The following is a 19128-nucleotide window of genomic DNA, read 5'->3' on the forward strand; positions in this document are numbered from 1 at the left end:
TTTCCATAACATAATATTTTTATTTATACTCAGTCCAGAATTTTCTGCTGTATACAATCGGCTACAAGCTGTACATTACTTGGTTATAGTCCCAGTGGAAACTCCCACTACTATTTTGTAAGGGAAAAAGGAACTCCAGAGCAGAAATGTATAATAAACATGATCAGGAACATCTTGCAATTGTAAATAAGATCTTGTTCTGTTTATTTTGACATCTTTTTACAAATGTGTTGCTTTCAGGTGTAAATATCCCAACCATGATCTTGTTCAAAGTTTTGAGATTTTTATTGTTAAATGTAACACTTTGTTTAATGGTTGTAATAATTATTTGTATAGATATGAACATTATAGTATTTTATTAAAAAAATTTAAAATTACTCTTTGTGTACTGTGTTCTTTTTGGACGATGTTTAGAGTATGTCAAGTTTCTAGAAAAAACAAAGTTGTAAATTAATTTGTTTCTTAAACAATACTTTTTTAAAAAATTAAACATTTGAGGCTCAGGAAATTCCAGAGGAGATTTTTAGAGACACTCTCACTTGTAAAAACAACGAGGAGTCCAGTGGCACCTTAAAGACTAACAGATTTATTTTGGCATAAGTTTTTGTGGGTAAAAAACCCCACTTCAGCTGCATAGACTTACTTGTAGCAAACCCATGGATTTTCTCAACTGTTCTCCAGTGAGAAAGCACCAGAATGAGGCACTGCATTTCTCATTTGCTCTTCCACTTCTGTGTGGTTTCTGTTAGTAGCAGTAGCCATTCCTTTGTGACTGAGGTTTCAAGGCCCTCCAGCAATAGTGTGCAATGAGATGGAGCAGCTTTCGCTTGCTACTGCTACAAACGCAGCTGCTGAAGTTGTGGAGAAAATCTGCCTGCTACAAGCACCTTGCGCACAAAGGACCTCACTTGATTGGAGATAAAGTATATTTGATTGACATTTGGTTCCTAAATTTAGCTGAGCTGGATTGGAATGTTGGCAGCAAACAGAGCTTGCCATTCTGACTGTAGAATCCTGCCCACAAAATCCTCATTAAATCGTACAAATCAGAGATGGAAAAGATCAGTAGATCTCCTTGTTTATTTCCTACCCTTGGGGCCAGGTGGGATTGTTTCCTATGGTGTGTATGCTTATGCTTTGCTTAGTCTAGTTTTAAATGTCCCAAGCAATGGGGCTTCCCTCTTCCCCTAGGAGACTGTTCCCTTCCTCTCCTTTGTATATCTCATTCTCAGGAAGTTTTCCTTAGTATTCAGCCTTGATAATTGTTTTCTTTGATTATTGCATCCCCTTCTAGTTACAATAAACTCTTCTCTCTTGCTGGTAACTGGCTTCAGCTGGCTGTAGTTCTCGTGTTCCGTTGGTGGTTGTGCAGAGCCTTTTCTCTGAGTTCTCCTGGATGATCTGATTGCTTTTTCTACATATGGATAATGTAAGTTTCATTTCCGAACTGTACTAAGTCCAGCCTCTATCCTATAGAGCTTTATTGCACCTCTCAGATGGCTCACATCAGTCCACCCTAGCACTCCTTGACTGAGGGTCTACCATGCAATGCCGAAGTGCAATGCCTGTTCACATCTTACTGTTTCACCAATGCACAAACTCCAAACAGATTATAAACGCAAAAGAACAGAGGCCTAGCAAGAAGTAGGGGAAACAAAGTACCCCCTGCAACCACAGGTAGTAGCTTCTCTCAACTGCTTTCTATTTGTATTTTAAGTCTACATGTAAATTCAACAGAGAAAATAAAGGACTGTGGCTAGTTTAAAAGAAGGGAGGATGACAAAAGGGTTGACAGGTGGGAAACACCTATTGAGTAGATTACCTAGGGTGGGTGTGACAAGGGAGACTTAGGCTGAGTATTTACAACACCTAACATCTAGGCACCCTGCTATCCAGTGGACTTCACAGTTAGGGGCCCAGGTTTGCCCAATAATGCAGGGGCCAATATAGGTGCCCAAGAATGGGAGCCACAAAAGCCAGCAAGCGGAGCGGGCGCTGCTTAAGCTAGTAGGAGGAAGTGAGTAGGAACTAAACTCCACCCTGCAAAGGGATTTAAATGCCTAATTCTGGGCTGGACTATGGCACCGTCCTCCACCCAGAATTGTCAGCTGAGAGTTAGGTGCCTCAATCACATCAGCCCTTTCTTGCGCAAAAAAAAAAAAGCTAAGGTGATAGTGATGCTGTGCCACCCTTAGCCCCAGGCAGTGGAAAACCTGGGGGTCAAATACTCGGTCTAGTTTGGAGCAAGGACTTGAACCTCCTGGAGTGTGTCCTAACCAGTGGCTTCTGGGATGGGGCTTTCAAGCACTGCTGTTGAAACTGTTCCACAATGTATGCAAGAGTTAATCATGGATGCAAAGAAGGGGCCTGGAATGTGGGTCTCCAAGGAGTCTGTCCTACTGCCCCACTGGGCTACAGCGTAATATTCGCCAGCCCAATGGTGGCCTTTATGTGGGGTGGGCATGCTCTGAACACACCTACTAGTCTTGGACCAGCAGGTGAGTTGGGTGGGGCATGGCTAGTGTGTGAAGCCCACTGAGGCTTAGGCGTGAGTCACTGAGCAATTTAGCCTCATCAGGACTTGGGCGGCTTTGCACAAGTGTACCAGCAGCCATTTAGGTGCCAGGGGGCCAGCCCCAGCAGCAGCATATGTGCCTAGGGCCATTAGGCATCTCCAGATTTAGGCATTAGCTGAGTAGGTGTTCTGAGTATCTAAATGTTGTACCTTAGCACCTAGGCCCCTAAAATCCCTTTGTGAATCTAGCCACTCAGTTGCCCACAGGTGCCAATACATGATGGTTCTTTATTGGACATTTACAATATTCGTGCTAAGCATGATTTAAAACCACAAATATTGGCACTTCTGTCCCTTCCCTTAGGAGACTAGTCCACCCCACTGCTACCTTTGGTGGGTGAGCAACTTTTCCTCATAGTCAGCCTACAGTGCCTGCCTTAGTTTCATGCCCTTCCTTCGAGCTAGCTCTCTCCCACCCCCTGCTGTGTAATTCCGCTTCCTCCTTTGTGGTTATATTCTTCACGTTTGCACAGTAGACTCATGTTCCCCTTGATTTATCATTTAGCCAAACTGAATGGGTAGCACTTTTAATGTTTCTGTCTATATCAATCCCTCCAACTGTTGCTCTGACATCTACTCGCCCCCGTCTCCAAGTTGGCACTAGCTGTCTGGTAACATGGTGCCCAGCAGGGAATGCAATTGGCCCCATGTGGTTGTGCCAGAGCCACACTATAAATATATATTTATACACACATGAGAGCAAGGCCCTTGTTACCCATTCTCTAAGCACAAGCTGTGACTGCAAGGGTGAGATGACAGCCCTACGTTAGCTGGAGTGGGGGAAGCAGGGTGATGGGAGTAGGGAAAAGGACTTACAGCCCTAATCTTCCTCAGCCTAGCAGTTCTTTTGAAGTTACACTCAATGTAGGGCTTATGCCTAGCTGAGCCGGATCAGTGAGACCTGACCTCGAAGGGAAGCTGCTCTCTGCCATCAGAGAGAACTGCTCTCAGCAGCTGACTGTTCACCTGGAGGGTGTAGCGAGACTAGGAGAAGGCAGTCGCTAGCCTATTCTAATTGATAGCAGGGGCACCACATGTCCCCATGCACCCAGCTCTGTCATGCCTCCCAGCTCTCACAGAGGGGTGTCCTGAGGTGTTGGCTGCTGTGTGGCTGTAGCCATGTTGCATCCAGGATATTAGAGGGACAAGGAGGGTGAGGTAATAGGTTTTATTAGACCAGCCTCTGGTGGTGAGTTCCTTATTAAGTCAAAGTAGAGGGGTGTTCAGATACTGCTTAGGGTAGCACCACAGGGACACAGGTAGGGCTACATTTAATGCTGTTTGCATGAACTTTGTACATGTAAAAGCTCACCCTTACTACAGGTAATATGGGATCTTACTGTCCAAAAAAAAAAAAAAAAAAAAAAAAAATTAAATCCTTATTAGGGACCTTCCTGAACCTCTTTCTCCCTCATTCGTATTAGTCTCCTCCTCCTCTACAGCTTTGTTCCATTGTGCAGCAGATCCTGCACTGTGACATTTGTTCTAAACAAAGAACATATGGTGAGAGCTGGTGGGAGATTTTGTAACAGATGTGGATTATTCACAGTCCAACAAGTTCAACTGTGCCAGCAGTGAAATAAACTGACTGTCGAACAGTTGAGGGGTTGCAGTTTCTTTCCCACAGTTTATCCAAAACATTAGGCCAACCTTTCAAAAGGGATCACTGATTTTGGGTACCCAACTTGAGAAACCAAGTTTCTACTCTTAAGTACACCCACGGCCAGCAGTGTGATTGTACAGGTATGGGTAAGAGCAGAATTGGGTCTGCACAACTTTTCTTATTGGTTCTAATGCATAAGATAAGAAGAACCCAGCTTGAAGTCAGAGGGCTGGGAATTAGAAAAAACCCTCATTTATTTGTAGTCTTAACAAATTTCAACCAATCAATATGACATCTAGGAGAGGGACACTTTTCAGAGCACAGCTTCACCGTAGACTTTTTCCCCAAAGTAAATGCTAGTGGCCCGGGGCCTCTGTGTAATAGTTACCATAGAATTGAACACCCCTACGCCCCCCCCACACACACACCCCCTTTTGACAATTCAACAATACTCCAATAGCAACTTTTTAAAAAAACGTTCCAGGAGGCCTCAGTAATTGACACTATTTTTAAATTCAAAATTAGCAACGCGGGTCACCTTTTAGCCACAACACCTGCAACATTTCACACCTTGTTCATGTTTTTAAATGATGTGGCAATTCAGGCAACAGTAAAAATGCAGAAGCCATTAACAAAAATCCCAAATCTATTTTGTGGCTGCAGCAGGGCTGAGGGGAAACAGCGTTTGGTTCAGAATTTTATTAAACTGACCTTTCTCTTCTGTGGGGGGAGCCTTCTTTGCTAGCTTTCAGTCTCGAGCAAATGATTGGTTGTAAATTCAGAAACCCTGAAAGACTGAGGTTCATAAGTAGCTTCTTCGCAATAGGCCTGACCCTGCTCTCACTGAAGTCAATAGCAAAACTGCCACCAGTACGAACAGGACAATGCCCTGATGCATGACTGCACTAGGCTGTAATTCCACAGCTCCCTTTTCTAAACACCCGCATAGGGAGTGGACAGCAAAGGGAGCACTCTAATGCAGATTGGCTGTGTTAGGGTCACAGGATGTCATTTCAGATGCAAGAGGGGAGCTACCAGTGAACTGATCTCCAGGCAAGAGCCAACCATGAACTCTTCCTCCACTGAAAAGCACAGGGAGGGAGGCCAAGGAGGAGCAAACACGTTGGCATCTGGGGCTTCCAGAACGTGGGTAGTAGGAGCCCACCACAGTTGAGCACCATCTCCCAGGGCTGTTGCTTTTTCAGGTGGAACAGTTCATTCGGCCCATTGCCTTTCACTGGCCTGAGGTTCTTCCAGCTGCAGGATGAAGTAGCTCAAGCTTAAGGCTGGGGCTACAGATTTGAGGCTGGTCTTTGTTTGCTACCTGTAGCCCCAGCAGGCACTCCTCAGGCTGGCACAAGGTGAGAGCTAACACTTCCCGGGGCAGGCTGCAGGGACCCGTGGACGTGATCAGATACAGAGAGTAGCAGTGTTGACGGTAGTGGCCCGTGGGGTGCAGGGAACAGCTACAAACGTGACGGGGACCTGCATCGCCCCGGACGACCATACTCATGGGAGAGAACGTGCAACACAACATAAAGGCAGGTAAAGGAGTCAAGAGCTAGTGTCAGATGCTCTTCCCCATCCAAGGGGCTTGCTGTGTCTCATGTTCCATTGCACTGCTGGGGTTGGTGCCAGGCAGTGAGTGAAAGAAAGAGACTGCTCCCTGGGGCAGCTCACGACTGCTGAGTGGCTTTTCTCAGGGTGGCGGAGGTTGCAGGAGAAGGTGAACACAGTTTAAGTCACCCCTGGAGGAACACACTACCCTTAATGAAGATGGCCACAGCTCCCTCACTCCTGCGTGACTTCCAGCAGCCACTGGGAGAGGAACCAGCCAAACACTGCCCATCTGCCTTGCACTCAACTCCAGGATGCTGGATGGCCACATCTGATCCAATGAGTGGCAGGGAGGAGGAACAGGCAGGGCTCTGTCTGCCTTTCAGGTCTTGCCTCATTTATTACAGAAACCTCCTATTTGCTGGTGTGGGATCTATCTGCTCCTTCCTCTCCGCCCAGCTGGGATGTCAGTGCTGTTTGTACAACAGGAGGTTCATTCCCCTCAGACAATGCTGGCTGCCGGCTCTGCTCCTTCCACCGAGCAGAATGAAGAACGCCATCCCCACCCCGCCTCCCATCGCTCAGAACACAGGGATCTTGTCTCTCCTCACGGAATCCAGGTCATCATCCAGCGTTAACAGAACCTAAAACGAGAGGGAGGGATCATCACACGGCTCCTGCGCGCGCCACAGCTTTAACTGGCATGAGATGGGGGAGCTCAGGCCACTTCCTAACAGCGACACAGGTGCCCCCCTCACAAAAAAAACCATCTGAATGGGCACTGGCTGGCCCCTCGTCAGTTGCCTCAGCAGAGAGGCTGGGGCCAAAATGGGCTGTGGAGACTGAACTCTGCCCTTCCCTTGACGGAGATGATCCTCAGAGCGAGGTGGTGTGGTGGGAGCTTGTGCTTCTGCCCAGCCTGCACTTGCTCTGCGGCTGCTGACTAGAGGGCTTCTCTGCCCGGGACAGAGCCCAGCACCTTTCACCAGCACTAAAGTCGTAGGAAAAGCCAACACACCAGGAAATCAAACGCCACCAGGACAGCACTAGGCACTGCACAGCTGGGTAGGAAACAAAACTGACTGCTCCCTCTGATTGTGCGAGGCGCTTCAGGAGGGGCAGGGGAGAGGCAGCAGGGGGACAAGGGCTCAACCTCACCTCTCCGCTGCCTCTCTCCCTCCCCCAGCCCACGGACAGTTTGTTCTCCCACCCCCAGGGGCAGCGCAGCCCTTGGCATTGCACAGTAAGGTCAGGAAGGGCAGAAAGTTTAGTCCAGTTGGCGAATACAACTTACCTGCCGCTTTGAGTTAGAAAAGCCCAGGAATGGCAAAAGCTCCATACTAGGGGCTTCACTGGGGTCCCTCCTGGGCGCTAGTGAGACAGCTGAGAAAGAGGGAGTCTCAGATGCGGGGAGGGGGGAGAACAAGGGCAATGTCCCCCCGCCCCTTTATGGCTGCGTCAGCCACAATCCTCCAGGGGACTCCAGGACAGGAAGTCGTGAAAAGAATGGACGGGGGGAAGGAGAGGGGCGGGGTGGAAAACGAGACAACCCCAATCAGAGCAGGAGACAGGGCTGTTGAACTCGGCGTTGAAGCGACCCCTTGAAGGGGCATTCTCAGGAGCACTGCAGGTGGAAAGACAAGTCAAGGATGGGGTTGATGCTTCCCAGAAGTGGGCTGTGTGCACAGGGGTCAGGAAGTAGCACAACACCACTAGGTGCCAGCACGGCCAAGGCTACATACGTGCCCCAGCCAGACTGAAACAGGAGAAAGCTGGGGATGGGGAGCGATGGGGGAATAGACTGAGGGATGAAGAACAAGATCAGGAGAGAGAGGTGGAAGGGGAATGTGCAGGAGATGGAGTGAGAGAGAAGCTCACCAAGAAGGAGAAGAACAAGGCGGCTGCTGAGAGGAAGTGCCAGACGTCATGGTCATCAAAGAAGCCCAGCAGGATGCATGGGCGATTCTTCTCTCGGGATTCCGCCGGGGTCTCCTAGGGAGAGAGGGCAGAGGCTGAGGAGGACGAGGCTCCCATATCCTCTCTCTCACACAGAGAGGGGACAGACACTTGGATGGCACGTTGCCAGCATCGCCCATCCGAACACTTCACAAAACTCCCCCGGCCTAACCCTTCGGCACCATGTGGGATGTCAGACCAAAGAGCTGCACCAGGGAGAGGTGTCTGTTTAGTAAGAGTGAGGAGGTAGCATGAGGAGACAGAGAGGGGCTAGAACACTGGACTTGGAGTCTGGAGACATGCCTTCTACTCCCGGATTCATAGCTTCCGAGGGCAGAAGGCACCATGGTGACCATCTAGTCTGACCCCTGGTATGAAACAGGCCATAGAATTTCCCCAGTAATTCTGGTCAAGTTACAACTTATCTTCCAGAGACGGAGAACCCACCGAAACCCCAGGTAACTTGTTCCAATGGTAGTGACCCTCACGGTTAAAAATGTGCACCTGAGATCTACTCTCAATTTGTTCACTTCAACTTTCAGATACCCTGCTGTGCCACTGACCTGCCCAGTGACATTGGTCCTCAGTTTCCCTTCTCTCTTCTTTATACAGTAAAAGCTGTTTTATCTGGCACTTCACCCAGGGCCGGCTCCAGGCACTTCACCCAGGGCCGGCTCCAGGCACCAGCATTCCAAGCAGGTGCTTGGGGCGGCAATCTGCAAGGGGCGGCAGTCCGTGTGTTTTTGCTGCCCCAAGCAGCATGCCGAATTGCTGCCACGGACAGCGGGGGCAGTCCATATGCCCTTAGGGCGGCACGCGTGTTTCCGCAGTGGCGGCAATTCAGCGGCAGCTTCTATGTTCAGCTGCCCGCGGCGGTAATTCGGCGGCTTCTGTCTTCCAACTGAGAATAGGGTTGCCAATTTTGGTTGGATGTATTCCTGGAGGTTTCATCACTTGACATAATCTTTAACTAAACATTAATCTTTAATTCCTGGAGACTCCCAGACAGTCCTGGAGAGTTGGCAACTCTATGACTGGGGAAGGAACTCTCAGAGTCACAGCTAAATGCAGGGTGGAACAGATTGTTTAGTAAAAGTAGTTAGCACATATTGTAAGGGACCATTCAAGATAGCCTGGCCTGCTAGCACCTCTGCAGTCAGAGGACAAAAAGAGGGGGTTAGTGGGTTACAGATTTTTGTAATAATACATAAATCCAGAGTCTCTGTTCAGTCCCTGATTTTTGGTGTCTAGCAGAGGAATGAATTTAAGCTCCCAGGCTCGTCTTTTGAAAAAGTTTTGGTAAAAGACAAAAACACCCTGTCACCTGTGGGTGAACACTTTTCACAGAGCGATCACTCTGTCTGACCTCTCAGTCCTCATCTGCAAAGGAAGCGTGCACAACACTTTCAAAAGATGAACCTAGGAGCTGAAATTCATAGCTCTGCTAGACACTAAAAATCATAGGCTTTGTCTCCACTAGCACTTTTGTCAGCAAAATTTCGGTCAGCCAGGTGTGAAAAAACCACTCCCCTGACGGACATAAGTTACACTGACAAAAGCACCAGGGTGGACAGCGCTATATCTGTGGGAAACACTCACCCACCAACACAGCTACCGCCGCTCGTTGGTAGTGGTTTAGTTATGCTGGTAGGAGGAGAGCTCTCTCCCTTCGGCACAGAGCGGCTACCCGGGAGACCGTACGGTGGTACAGCTGTGCTACTGCAAGGTCCATAGGGTAGACACAGCCATAGTCTTAATACAGACACTCAATTGATGGGTCATTGCAACAACTGGTAACCCACTAATTCCCCCCTTTTGTCCTATGGCTACAGGGTTGTTAACAGGCTACTTCACCTTGAATGGTCCCTTAGTTTGGCAAAAGTCGTTTGTGCACATTCTATCTGCTCACTCTTGCATTTAGCTGGGACACTCTGAGTACCTTTCCCAGACCTGAAGAAGAGCTCCGTATAAGCTGGAAAGCTCGTCTCTCTCACCAATGGAAGTTGGTCCAATACAAGATGTTATCTCGCCCATCTTGTCTTTCTAATATCCTGGGACTGACATGGCTACACCACCATGGCGTAGAAGCTAGCTTCTTTATCAGCTGCTCTGTGCTTCCTCCAGACCAAAATCTTAAATCAATATTCTTTATGAACACTGTGTCCAGGGGCCATGAATGCTGCAGGGTGAACATTCAGAGCATAGGAGAATCTAGAAAGACACTGGAAAGACAAAACCCTTCCCCCTCTATACAAACAGAAGCAGGAGAAAAGAAACACCCACCTGGAGTAGTTCTAGATCTGTCAGCTTCTACAAGATCTCATGTTACAGACCTACCAAGGCATAGCTATATTTTTTCTCTCCACCAACAGCCAGTGCTCTTTCTGGATCACTTTCACACCACCCTCTCAATTCATGGGAGCATAAGAAGGAACACACAGGCTCAACAGTGTGGTACAGGATGCCCTTGGCTATTCCTGTGCTAGAGTCAGTTATTTTTGGCTCACGTCTGTAATAGTCCCCATCCTTCCAATAGACTGAAGGAGTTTGCCCTTTCTTTGCCATTTACTGTTATTAATGATCCAGACGCCTTTTCCAAAAGCATTTTTTCCAGTATAAAAAGGGATATTCAGAAGTATGGACAGGGGAAGGAAAAGGGAGCAGAAGTGATGGAGGAAGAGAGAGAGAGAGACAGAGAGATGGGGCTCCAGACAGATAAATTTGTGACCTTTACCTCCCAGCTGCTGAGGTTTTGGAAGAAGAAGTAAAGGGCTGCAGCCCAAACCACAGCTGTGGCCACGATGCAGAACAGTGGAATGGGCAGGAGCTTCTCAGAGCTGCGGAGCTGCAACAATCAAAAGGAACAAGGCCTCAAAAATCAGCCCAGAGAGGCAACATATATTGTCCTTTCCAGGAACCATCCAGCTGTGCACACAATCACAGCAAAGGCACAGTGCTAGGTCTAACCCAGCACACCCCTGAAAGCCGGAGGGTGTAGTCAGTAACACAGGGCATCTATTAGTCTCAATTTTGGATCAGAAAATCATCTGCCTCTTCAAATTTCTGAAAGCTCTGGCTTCATTTATCGTCCTTTCGGGAGAACCTAAGGCCCAGTCTGCACTCTGCAAAGAGACATAACAAGCAGCGTCTGGCGGGCTTGCAATACCATACAACGCCCTGCATCCTCTTGCTGATGCCAGCCCAGGAGTTTTACAAGCTCGGTTTGAGACACCCAAGATGGGCTGCCTGCGACGGCTCCTTGGCAAGGCAATCACAAGTGTTGCAGCTATAAGAGCTCAACCTATCCTCCTAATGCATCCCTCAGTGCAGGGCATCCTGCGTGGAAATTAGCCAGAAACCCCTGCTCCCAGCAACAGCGCGACCTAGGAGATAGGTGCTCTGGAGTCCCCATAGTGTAAAGTGGACTGATGTGTGGCTTCCCCACATTTCTGTAAAAAACAGTTGATCATGTATCGCCAATAGACTCCGCCTCCCCCAGCCCATAACACCAAGGCCCCTCGCGCTGCAGAATCAGCAAGTCCCCAGCGGGAGTTGACACTGGGCAGCGAGGGGAGCAGACACTGGGCAGCCGGCCTCCCTTCACACAAGGAACTGCTGCACGAAAGGTCTTTGCTCCCCCATAGGGAAGGCATAGGAAATAAGGGCAAACCCCAAGAGCATAACAGGCAGCGGGAGCTGCCTCCTTTACCTTCATGATGATATAAAAGGCCAGATACAGCAGTAGGTTACAAATAAAGATCCCCAGCATGTAGGAGGCAAAGTCCCTTGGCCGATACACCAGTCCAAAGACAGCACTGAGAGAAAGGAGGGACAGAGACGGACACATTAACCAACTCCCTCACCCATGCTGGGGAGGGAGACTCCAGAATGCGTCAATCACACACTGCTCCTGCTATCACAGGACACTTGACAGACACAGGTTTGGCCTCACAGCCCTCTGTGGTGGCAGGTAAATACTCTATGTCCTATTTTACAAATGAGAAACTAAGGCAGGGTCGGGGGGAAGTGATTTGCCACAGGGACTCAGTGGAAGAGCTAAGAACAGAACCCAGGAGTCCTAGCCCACCCTCTCCCCACCCCCATGCAGCCAACCCATATATCACGCTCCTGCCCTCACTTCTGTGGTTTCCCATCTTGTTTGCCACTATTTTGTCTTTCCTGCTCTGTATTCAGAAGCTGTGAGTGGGCAGGTGAGAGTCTGAGAGGAAATGACTAGAGCGCCCCCTGCTGCCCCTTTTACTGGCTTGCAGGACCCCCTTCCTCCCTGGTCCTACTGGGCAGCAGGGGATATCTGCCACTTGGATCCACTTCACAGTCAGCTTGAAATCTCTAGTCAGTTTTAAATGAAGGCGTTGAAGTAGTTTCAGGACCTTCACCTGCCCCAGAGCCCCTGCCAACTTCTTGTCTTTTGCAGTCACATCTTCCTGTGGCGTGCTGCCGTTGGGAAGATCCAATCCACACAAACAATCGGGTACACAGACTATCTGTTAAAATGACACTCGACATTGACTAGGAGCATAAGCTAGGAGCTACATTACAGCTGAAAAGTTACATTCTGACATCCTAAATTCCTCCCGTGGTTTTCAGTTGAATTTGGATTCTTCTTCACTCCCTTTCCTGGGTGGTTGTGCCATGGATGTGGACTATTAAGCAGCCAAAGGTGGCGTCATTTCAGTGATCACAGGGCCAGATCTTCGGCCATGCATATGTCTCTTCTGAACCACTCCAGGGGCACGACATTCCTGGAAAGCTGCCTTACAGTGGCAGCACCCTCCATGTAGGGAAATCCGCAGCTACGCCAAAGCTACACCAGCTGTTCCTGCCCTAGCCCTGGTGCAGGGGAGTGGCAGGGGAGAAAGTGAGCCGGTACGGACCGGTACTCTGTACCGGTAAGAATCCGCACCGGCCCATACCCCGCCCACATTAAAGCGTTGCCGCGGCAGTGCTTTAATGTCCCTGCCCCTTTTGCCTCCCCTGTCAGCAGGCCAGCAGTGGCATCTGGAGCCCCGGGCCCTTCAAATCAACACAGGAGCCCCGGGTGGCGCGGGCCAGGCGGCCTGAAAGGGCTGCTTGGGGGATGCTGACCCCAGCCCCACCTCTTCCGCCCGAGGCCCCGCCCCTTCCGGGGACCAGAGCGCCCCCCCACCCCCCGCGCCCGTACCAGTAAGTGGCCTAACTTACTTTCACCCCTGGGGAGTGGCCAGTGCACAATGCGTTTTGGTGATCCTGGCTGAGGAAATTAAGGCAGGCCAGAAAATGAAGAATTCTGCAGGGTGGATTTGAGGCGGCACAATGAAATCACCCAAACTAGGTTTTAACAAGGAATTTGCTTGTGAAATGGCATCAAGGGAACTTTAACAAGAGGCTAGGATTTGATTTTACATCTCATCCAAGAACTGGCCCCTCTAGCAACATGATCTAACAGCATGTCAGGGTGCTGGATGAGTCCTGACTCAGGGTGCGTCTACACAGCACAAGCATTTCAGGGGCTAGCAAGCTTAAATACAGTTAGCATGGTGACAACAGCAGTGACGACCACACAGTGAGGTCTCAGGAGCCGAGTACGTACCCTTGGTCTTGTATTACCTACGCTGAAACCTGCACTGCATCATCTCCACTGTTGTTCTTAGCCACACTCGCTGGATTCAGGCTAGCTTGGGTAGGCTACTCCATGCACAGCGTGCCATACCCAGAGGGGACGGACAAGTGCCACCTACAAAACCACCAACACTGCAGTCTGCAAAACCTCTGTTTAGCTGGAGGTCTCCCAAGTACATATTGAGCAGGCCTGACCCATTTTAGCTTCTCAGCTCTAACAGGGTCATGCCCCTGGTTTCAGCTCTGTAAAGCCCGGAACTCACCTTCACTTTAGGGTTGCTGAAATCCAGCAGAAGGATCTGAAAGAGTCCCACATAGAGACCACTACATTTCTACCCCCATTCCAGCCACCTACAAAAATCAATGCTGAAACACGCACACCCCATTACTACTTACAAGGACCAGTTGACCAGGTTTCCAACAATGAGCAGCACCATTCTGTCCTGGGGAGAAGGCACAATAATCACTGATGATTAATGTTCAGTCTTCACCAATGCTATACAAAATGTGGTGAAGAGTTCAGGCAGAGAAGTTTGTCACGGCAGTTCAACACACTCGCTCTTCTGGATTTAAAATTTGCCTCTCACAAATACATGAATGCGTGACTGTCAAATCCTTTTTTTGGTGACCATTTGTGCTAGGAAAACAAATCTCTCCAATGTTTATGGATTTTAAAGGGATATTGCTAAGTGGAAATCTAAAAAGGAGTTCCAAGATGTTTCCGGTAATGCACCAGCCCCTGAATCTCCTGGTCAGTTTTTGTGGTTTTACAAATAGTATTTTTCCTAATTCTTAAAAAAAAAAAAAATTCTCTCACACAAAGAAAGGAACTGACTACACAAGGGAAACAGGGAAAACGATTAAGCACAAAGAGAACTCTTCCCCGCCAACATTTTCAGTTACAGTGAACTTGGATAGTTCTTATAAGTAATTGTAGCAACTATAACAGGTGAAAAACTTTGCAGACTTTTTAAGTGGAAGATGTCCCTTTGAGCCAAACCTGCTTTCATCACATTCACTTTGTTTTGGTGTTGTAGGTCTGAATTTCTATTCCTAATTAACAGAGTTTTCTTAAGATCCACATGGTCGTAGACTGCTTGGGAAATTCACAGTCTGTTGTGTCCCAGGAGAAGTAAAAGAAGCATCTTTTAAAAAAGTAACAGATGGGGTGTGTGGAGCCTAACTGCTCAAAAATTCAGTCACCTGGGACAGACAGGAATGGCTCGGCCCATAAGGATCACGAGGCGCCAGGCTGTAGTTAGTGCTGAACGGCCTCTGACAAGAAGTGAGTTTAAGGGACTTAGGTAACAACCACATCTTGTTTTTGTCTGCAAAACGCCGTCTGCACCAGGGTGAGGCAGGAATAACAGCGGCTGTAGCTCTACAGCAGGGGTCGGCAACCTTTCAGAAGTTTCCTTTCATTTATTCAGTCTAATTTAAGGTTTGGTGTGCCAGTCACACATTTTAACGTTTTTAGAAGGTCTCTTTCTATAAGTCTATAATATATAACTAAACTATTGTTGTATGTAAAGTAAATAAGGTTTTTAAAATGTTTAAGAAGCTTCATGTAAAATTAAATTAAAATGCAGAGCCCCTCCAGACCGGTGGCCAGGACCCAGGCAGTGTGAGTGCCATTGAAAATCAGCTCGCGTGCCGCCTTCGGCACACTGCCATAGGTTGCCTACCCCTGCTCTACAGCTAAAGCAACAACAGGCTTTCCCAGGGTAAGGCTGTAGGACAGCGACTGTTCGGAATGCAGTGCTGGCCTCTCTATGCTAACATCTTCCAAATGATAGATTTTAAAAAAATCCACCAAGAAAAATATCCCCCTTCCTTGACCAGTTCACCTCAAACTCCACCCAAAAGCCTCCTCCGGCCTAAGACAAAGTGTGTGGAATTCCAGACCAAGGACAGAAGGTTTTTTTTGTTGGAGAGGGTTTTCCAAAAAAATTTCTTTGTCCACTCATTTGAAGAGCCACATGTGCTGCCTGCACACGCTCTGCACAGTTTTAACCTCTCCCTAGCTGGCAACTGAGTAACTGCCACGGACAGGCTGGGGCCCGGGAAACTACCTACCATGTACATTGGCCGGCTGCACTGCTGGAAACAGTCCGTGTACAGCACCATCACCACTCGGCGGAAAATCCCAAAGTCTGCCGGAGATAAGGACAGGAAAGCCAATGTATCCAGCCGAGTAGCCCTGACAGGGGCAGTGAGATGGTATCGCTACCCAGGGAGCAGGGTGACACTAACTGCGGAGGGCATGCAAATGGGGAGCCCCCACCCACCAAGCCGGATTGCTTTGCCCTCCCTTTGGGAAGCAAATCTTTGGTGCAGCAGCTCACAATGATTCACAGTGCAGGGGGCATCAATGCCACAAGGGGACACTGGAATACAGACAGCTGTCAGCTGAATGGCATTTGGCCATGCAGAGTTTCAACACCCACCTATCACCCCTTGGCATTGTCCAAGAGTCCCCCCGGCATGTACCTGGCATACTCTGTGGCTGATCCTCAGAGGGAGGCAGGAGCATGTGCTGAGGCATAGGGAAAGGCCAAGCACTCTCCACACTTCCCTTCTCTAAGGAATTTGCACCTAGGGAAAGATTCATTCGGTCCCACCCACAGAGAAAATGGCTGCAGAGTCTTGAAGGGGCTGGAATCCTCCCCTCAGGCTGCAGGGCAGTTCCTCCTTCAGCCCCTGAAACTACTGCACTGCCCGGACTGGAGGGTTTGTGGCAGATAGTTCCACATTCTCACAGGCCCATCCCCTTCAGAGGCATGTGTGGAACTGGCACAGAGTCCAGAGCGCCTGCTCCGACCGCAGCCCCCTTTCTTTAGTGGAACGGATGTGGTTCTGCTGCCATGTGCACTTCCTATGGCCCTAGGGTGACCAGATGTCCCGATTTTATTGGGACAGTCCAAATGTTTGGGTATTTTTCTTATATAGGCTCCTATTGTCCCCCACCCCCTGCCCAGAGTTTTCACACTTGCTGTCTGGTCACCCTATGTGGCCCACACTCTGTCACTGATTTCACTCCTAAAGAACCCACACAGCAGGCTCAAGGAACACACGTTCCCCGTCCATTTGCTCCATTGCTGCTCACTCAATCCAAACAGGGAAGAAAGGGAGCTGCTGGTTACCTGTGTCAGAGACATCTGAGGCCAAGGACAGCAGAAGAGAAAGGAGAAAGAGATTCATGAATGGAGCGCAACAGCTGTGTGGGGCCTCCACGTCTAGGTAGGAGAGCAGATGTCTCCCAGCTGCTTCTCTGAGCTCTGGGTGGTTAACAGCTCCAGGAATACTGGAGTGCTCCCAGTAACAGCACCACCTCTGGGGGCCACATAACAGAGAGAAACACTCTGGGCAGAGAGTCCCTGTGACAGCATCCTTGGGAACCCTGTAGCTGGAGTGCCACAAAGTGGGTTGTTGTGCTGGGCTCTCCCAGCGCCAGGCAGCAGAGGTGTCAGAACAGGAAGACAGCATTAAGAAAGTGGCATTCCCCTGGGCTTGGAGCACAGGCACTGGCAGCCAGACTGACTTTGCAGAGGTGGCATAGGCTGCCGTGGTTACTATTTCTCGTGCCCCAATTCAGGGTGGGGAGCGAGAGGAACGTAATTACCTGGGGCAAAAAGCCCATTTCTCTTAAGCCACTGTGCTTACCTATTTTGAAACGGCCCATGTAGTAGATCTGGGTGCTGAGAGCCAGCGAGGCCACGATGTGGATGACTGAGAAGATGACCCAAAACCACACATTGTTCTTTCCGAACACCTGGGAGCAAAACAGAAAAAACGGTGGGTTCTCAAGCACCGCCACTCATCGTCAACCCCCAACTCCTCCCCTGGCTATCAGAAACGCTTGCCAAATAAAGAACCTGCGAAAGGATAGGGCCAAAATGTTCAACCTAAAGTCAGATTCCTAAATCCATATTTAGGTACCTAAATAAATGTGAGCTGGTTCTCCAGAGATGCTGAGCACCCACACGTCCAACCCGAATAAAAGGGAGCCGCAGGTGCTCAATGCCTCTGAAAGCAGGCCACTCTTGAAGTGTGCAGACTCAAAATAACCCCCAGGTGTTTGACCCCGCAGATGCACAAAGGAGAGAACGCAGGGAAGACCTCATGTCAGAGGAAGCCTGTTGATATACAGGCTGACCACTAGAAAGAGCACGAGTGACAGAGATAGGTGTGATCTTTCTGAGGACAGATTCTCAAAGCCCTTATTCCTGCCCAGCCATCTAGATAACATTTCTCTCAGTACCAAAAAGACAAAGGTACTCAGTGTCCAGCAGGCACTACCACACATTCAGTTATGAGCTGGCAATGATACACAAGATCTGTGTCACTGCAATATTAAACTTTAAGATATTAATTGTATATTAGGGAGTCAGGAAATAAGATTCCCACAGTACAATGTCTGCCCCATGGGTGCATGCAGTACCTTGGGGTTTCTCTACATGATCTCACAACATATGCAGAGAAAACACAGAGTGCTACCTACTCTAGCTGTATTTTGGGTCATAGGATCCTATGTATTATTTGTGTTTGCTTTGTATTATTTGCCAGATCATAGGTCGCATCGCCCAGCACTGTGTGTTCACCCGATGAAACCCTATTGTAGTGCATACATGTACAGAGGCAGCGGTAAAGTTATTGCAGGAAGCTTGAACTGGAATTTCCCAGGATCTGTGTGATTGAACTATCAGCCTCAATGTTGCAGCGCTGTAGCTTTCCGCACATATTCCATGTGGATCCTTGCTCCTCTGAGTACTAGTGCAGCATGGATTAATGGTTCACATTAGAAAATCCAGGCAACCAGGGGTTACGAGTGTAACAGCCCCTCTGGGGAGTTAAACCAGGGCCCAAAGTTGATTTTGCTTTGTCAGTGTTGACTGAAATGTTACAGCATCCAGGAGGGGACTGAGAAAGCTCAGTGGGGAAACCAGTTACCCCAGCGAATTAATAACGTAGCACTGAGGGGAGGCTTCCTCCAGACAGCTCCTAGCTTGGCCTCCGTGCTGCTCTTGCTTGCTGTGGCTCCCGTCTCCAGGGATTTCAGTGGTTCACAGCATCTGTGAGCTAACTCCTCAGTAGCACTGACGGGCCAGGCGTGACATGTGTGGTGTGAACCTCCTCACAGCCGTGGTTCTGAGTGCGGCCTGCACGGGACCGTGAGGTCGTGAAAGCGAGGCAGTGGGCAGAGCCACGCACAGGCTGGGCAGGGGCTGGGCACAAGCCTCTCTCCTGAATCCTGGACCCCTCTGCCATTGCAGCCTTAGCCCCACTCCCCAGAGCACTCACTCTGTATCTCCAAGGCCAGCCCTTACCTGGTACTTCCTGCCAAGTGACTTGTACCCAAGCAGGGAGCTGATACAAAGCATTTGATCCAAGTGTCTCTTTTCAAGCAATAATCAGTCAAAGGATCAGATGCTGTGATAAAAAAATACAGCTCTGTGCCAGGATTCATACCAGTGGGGAGTCGCGGCCCCCTGCTATCCCAGTCCTGGGCCCTCCCACGCTCTGCCAGTGCACTGCGTTCCTGACTTGTAGCCTCATCCACCACTCCAGTCTGGCTTGCAGCCTTGCCTGCTGCTTCACTCCTGGGTCTCCCCAGGTGCAGATGTACCTCACTCCTGCCCTGTAGCTCCTTCCTCCTCCCTAGGGTTACCATACTTCCGGATTTTCCCGGACATGTCCGGCTTTTGGGGGCTCAAATCCCCGTCCGGGGGGAAATCCCCAAAAGCCGGGCATGTCTGGGAAAATCGGGAGGGAAGGAGGGAGGGCGGGCTCGGCCGTGGCCTCTTTGGCTGGGGTCGGC

At 49.4% G+C, this 19128-nt stretch overlaps 1 protein-coding gene across 2 annotated transcripts in view; it reads right to left on the reverse strand.

Moving 5' to 3' along the window:
• Nucleotides 1-19128, reverse strand: part of SIDT1 (SID1 transmembrane family member 1) — a 100295-nt gene continuing 81167 nt past the window's right edge. The window contains exons 19-26 of one of the 2 annotated variants that reach the window (XM_034788168.1): nucleotides 16974-17082; nucleotides 16454-16468; nucleotides 15387-15463; nucleotides 13707-13753; nucleotides 11401-11506; nucleotides 10426-10536; nucleotides 7614-7727; nucleotides 1-6379 (exon numbers count right to left, since the gene is read on the reverse strand). In XM_034788168.1, coding sequence (XP_034644059.1) covers nucleotides 6317-6379; nucleotides 7614-7727; nucleotides 10426-10536; nucleotides 11401-11506; nucleotides 13707-13753; nucleotides 15387-15463; nucleotides 16454-16468; nucleotides 16974-17082 — 642 coding nt within the window. In that variant the 3' untranslated portion in view covers nucleotides 1-6316. The remainder of the gene's footprint in view (nucleotides 6380-7613; nucleotides 7728-10425; nucleotides 10537-11400; nucleotides 11507-13706; nucleotides 13754-15386; nucleotides 15464-16453; nucleotides 16469-16973; nucleotides 17083-19128) is intronic. The other variant, XM_034788177.1, reaches the window with a different exon arrangement.

Source organism: Trachemys scripta, chromosome 1 (genome assembly GCF_013100865.1).
Source record: "Trachemys scripta elegans isolate TJP31775 chromosome 1, CAS_Tse_1.0, whole genome shotgun sequence".
Taxonomy (NCBI): domain Eukaryota; kingdom Metazoa; phylum Chordata; order Testudines; family Emydidae; genus Trachemys; species Trachemys scripta.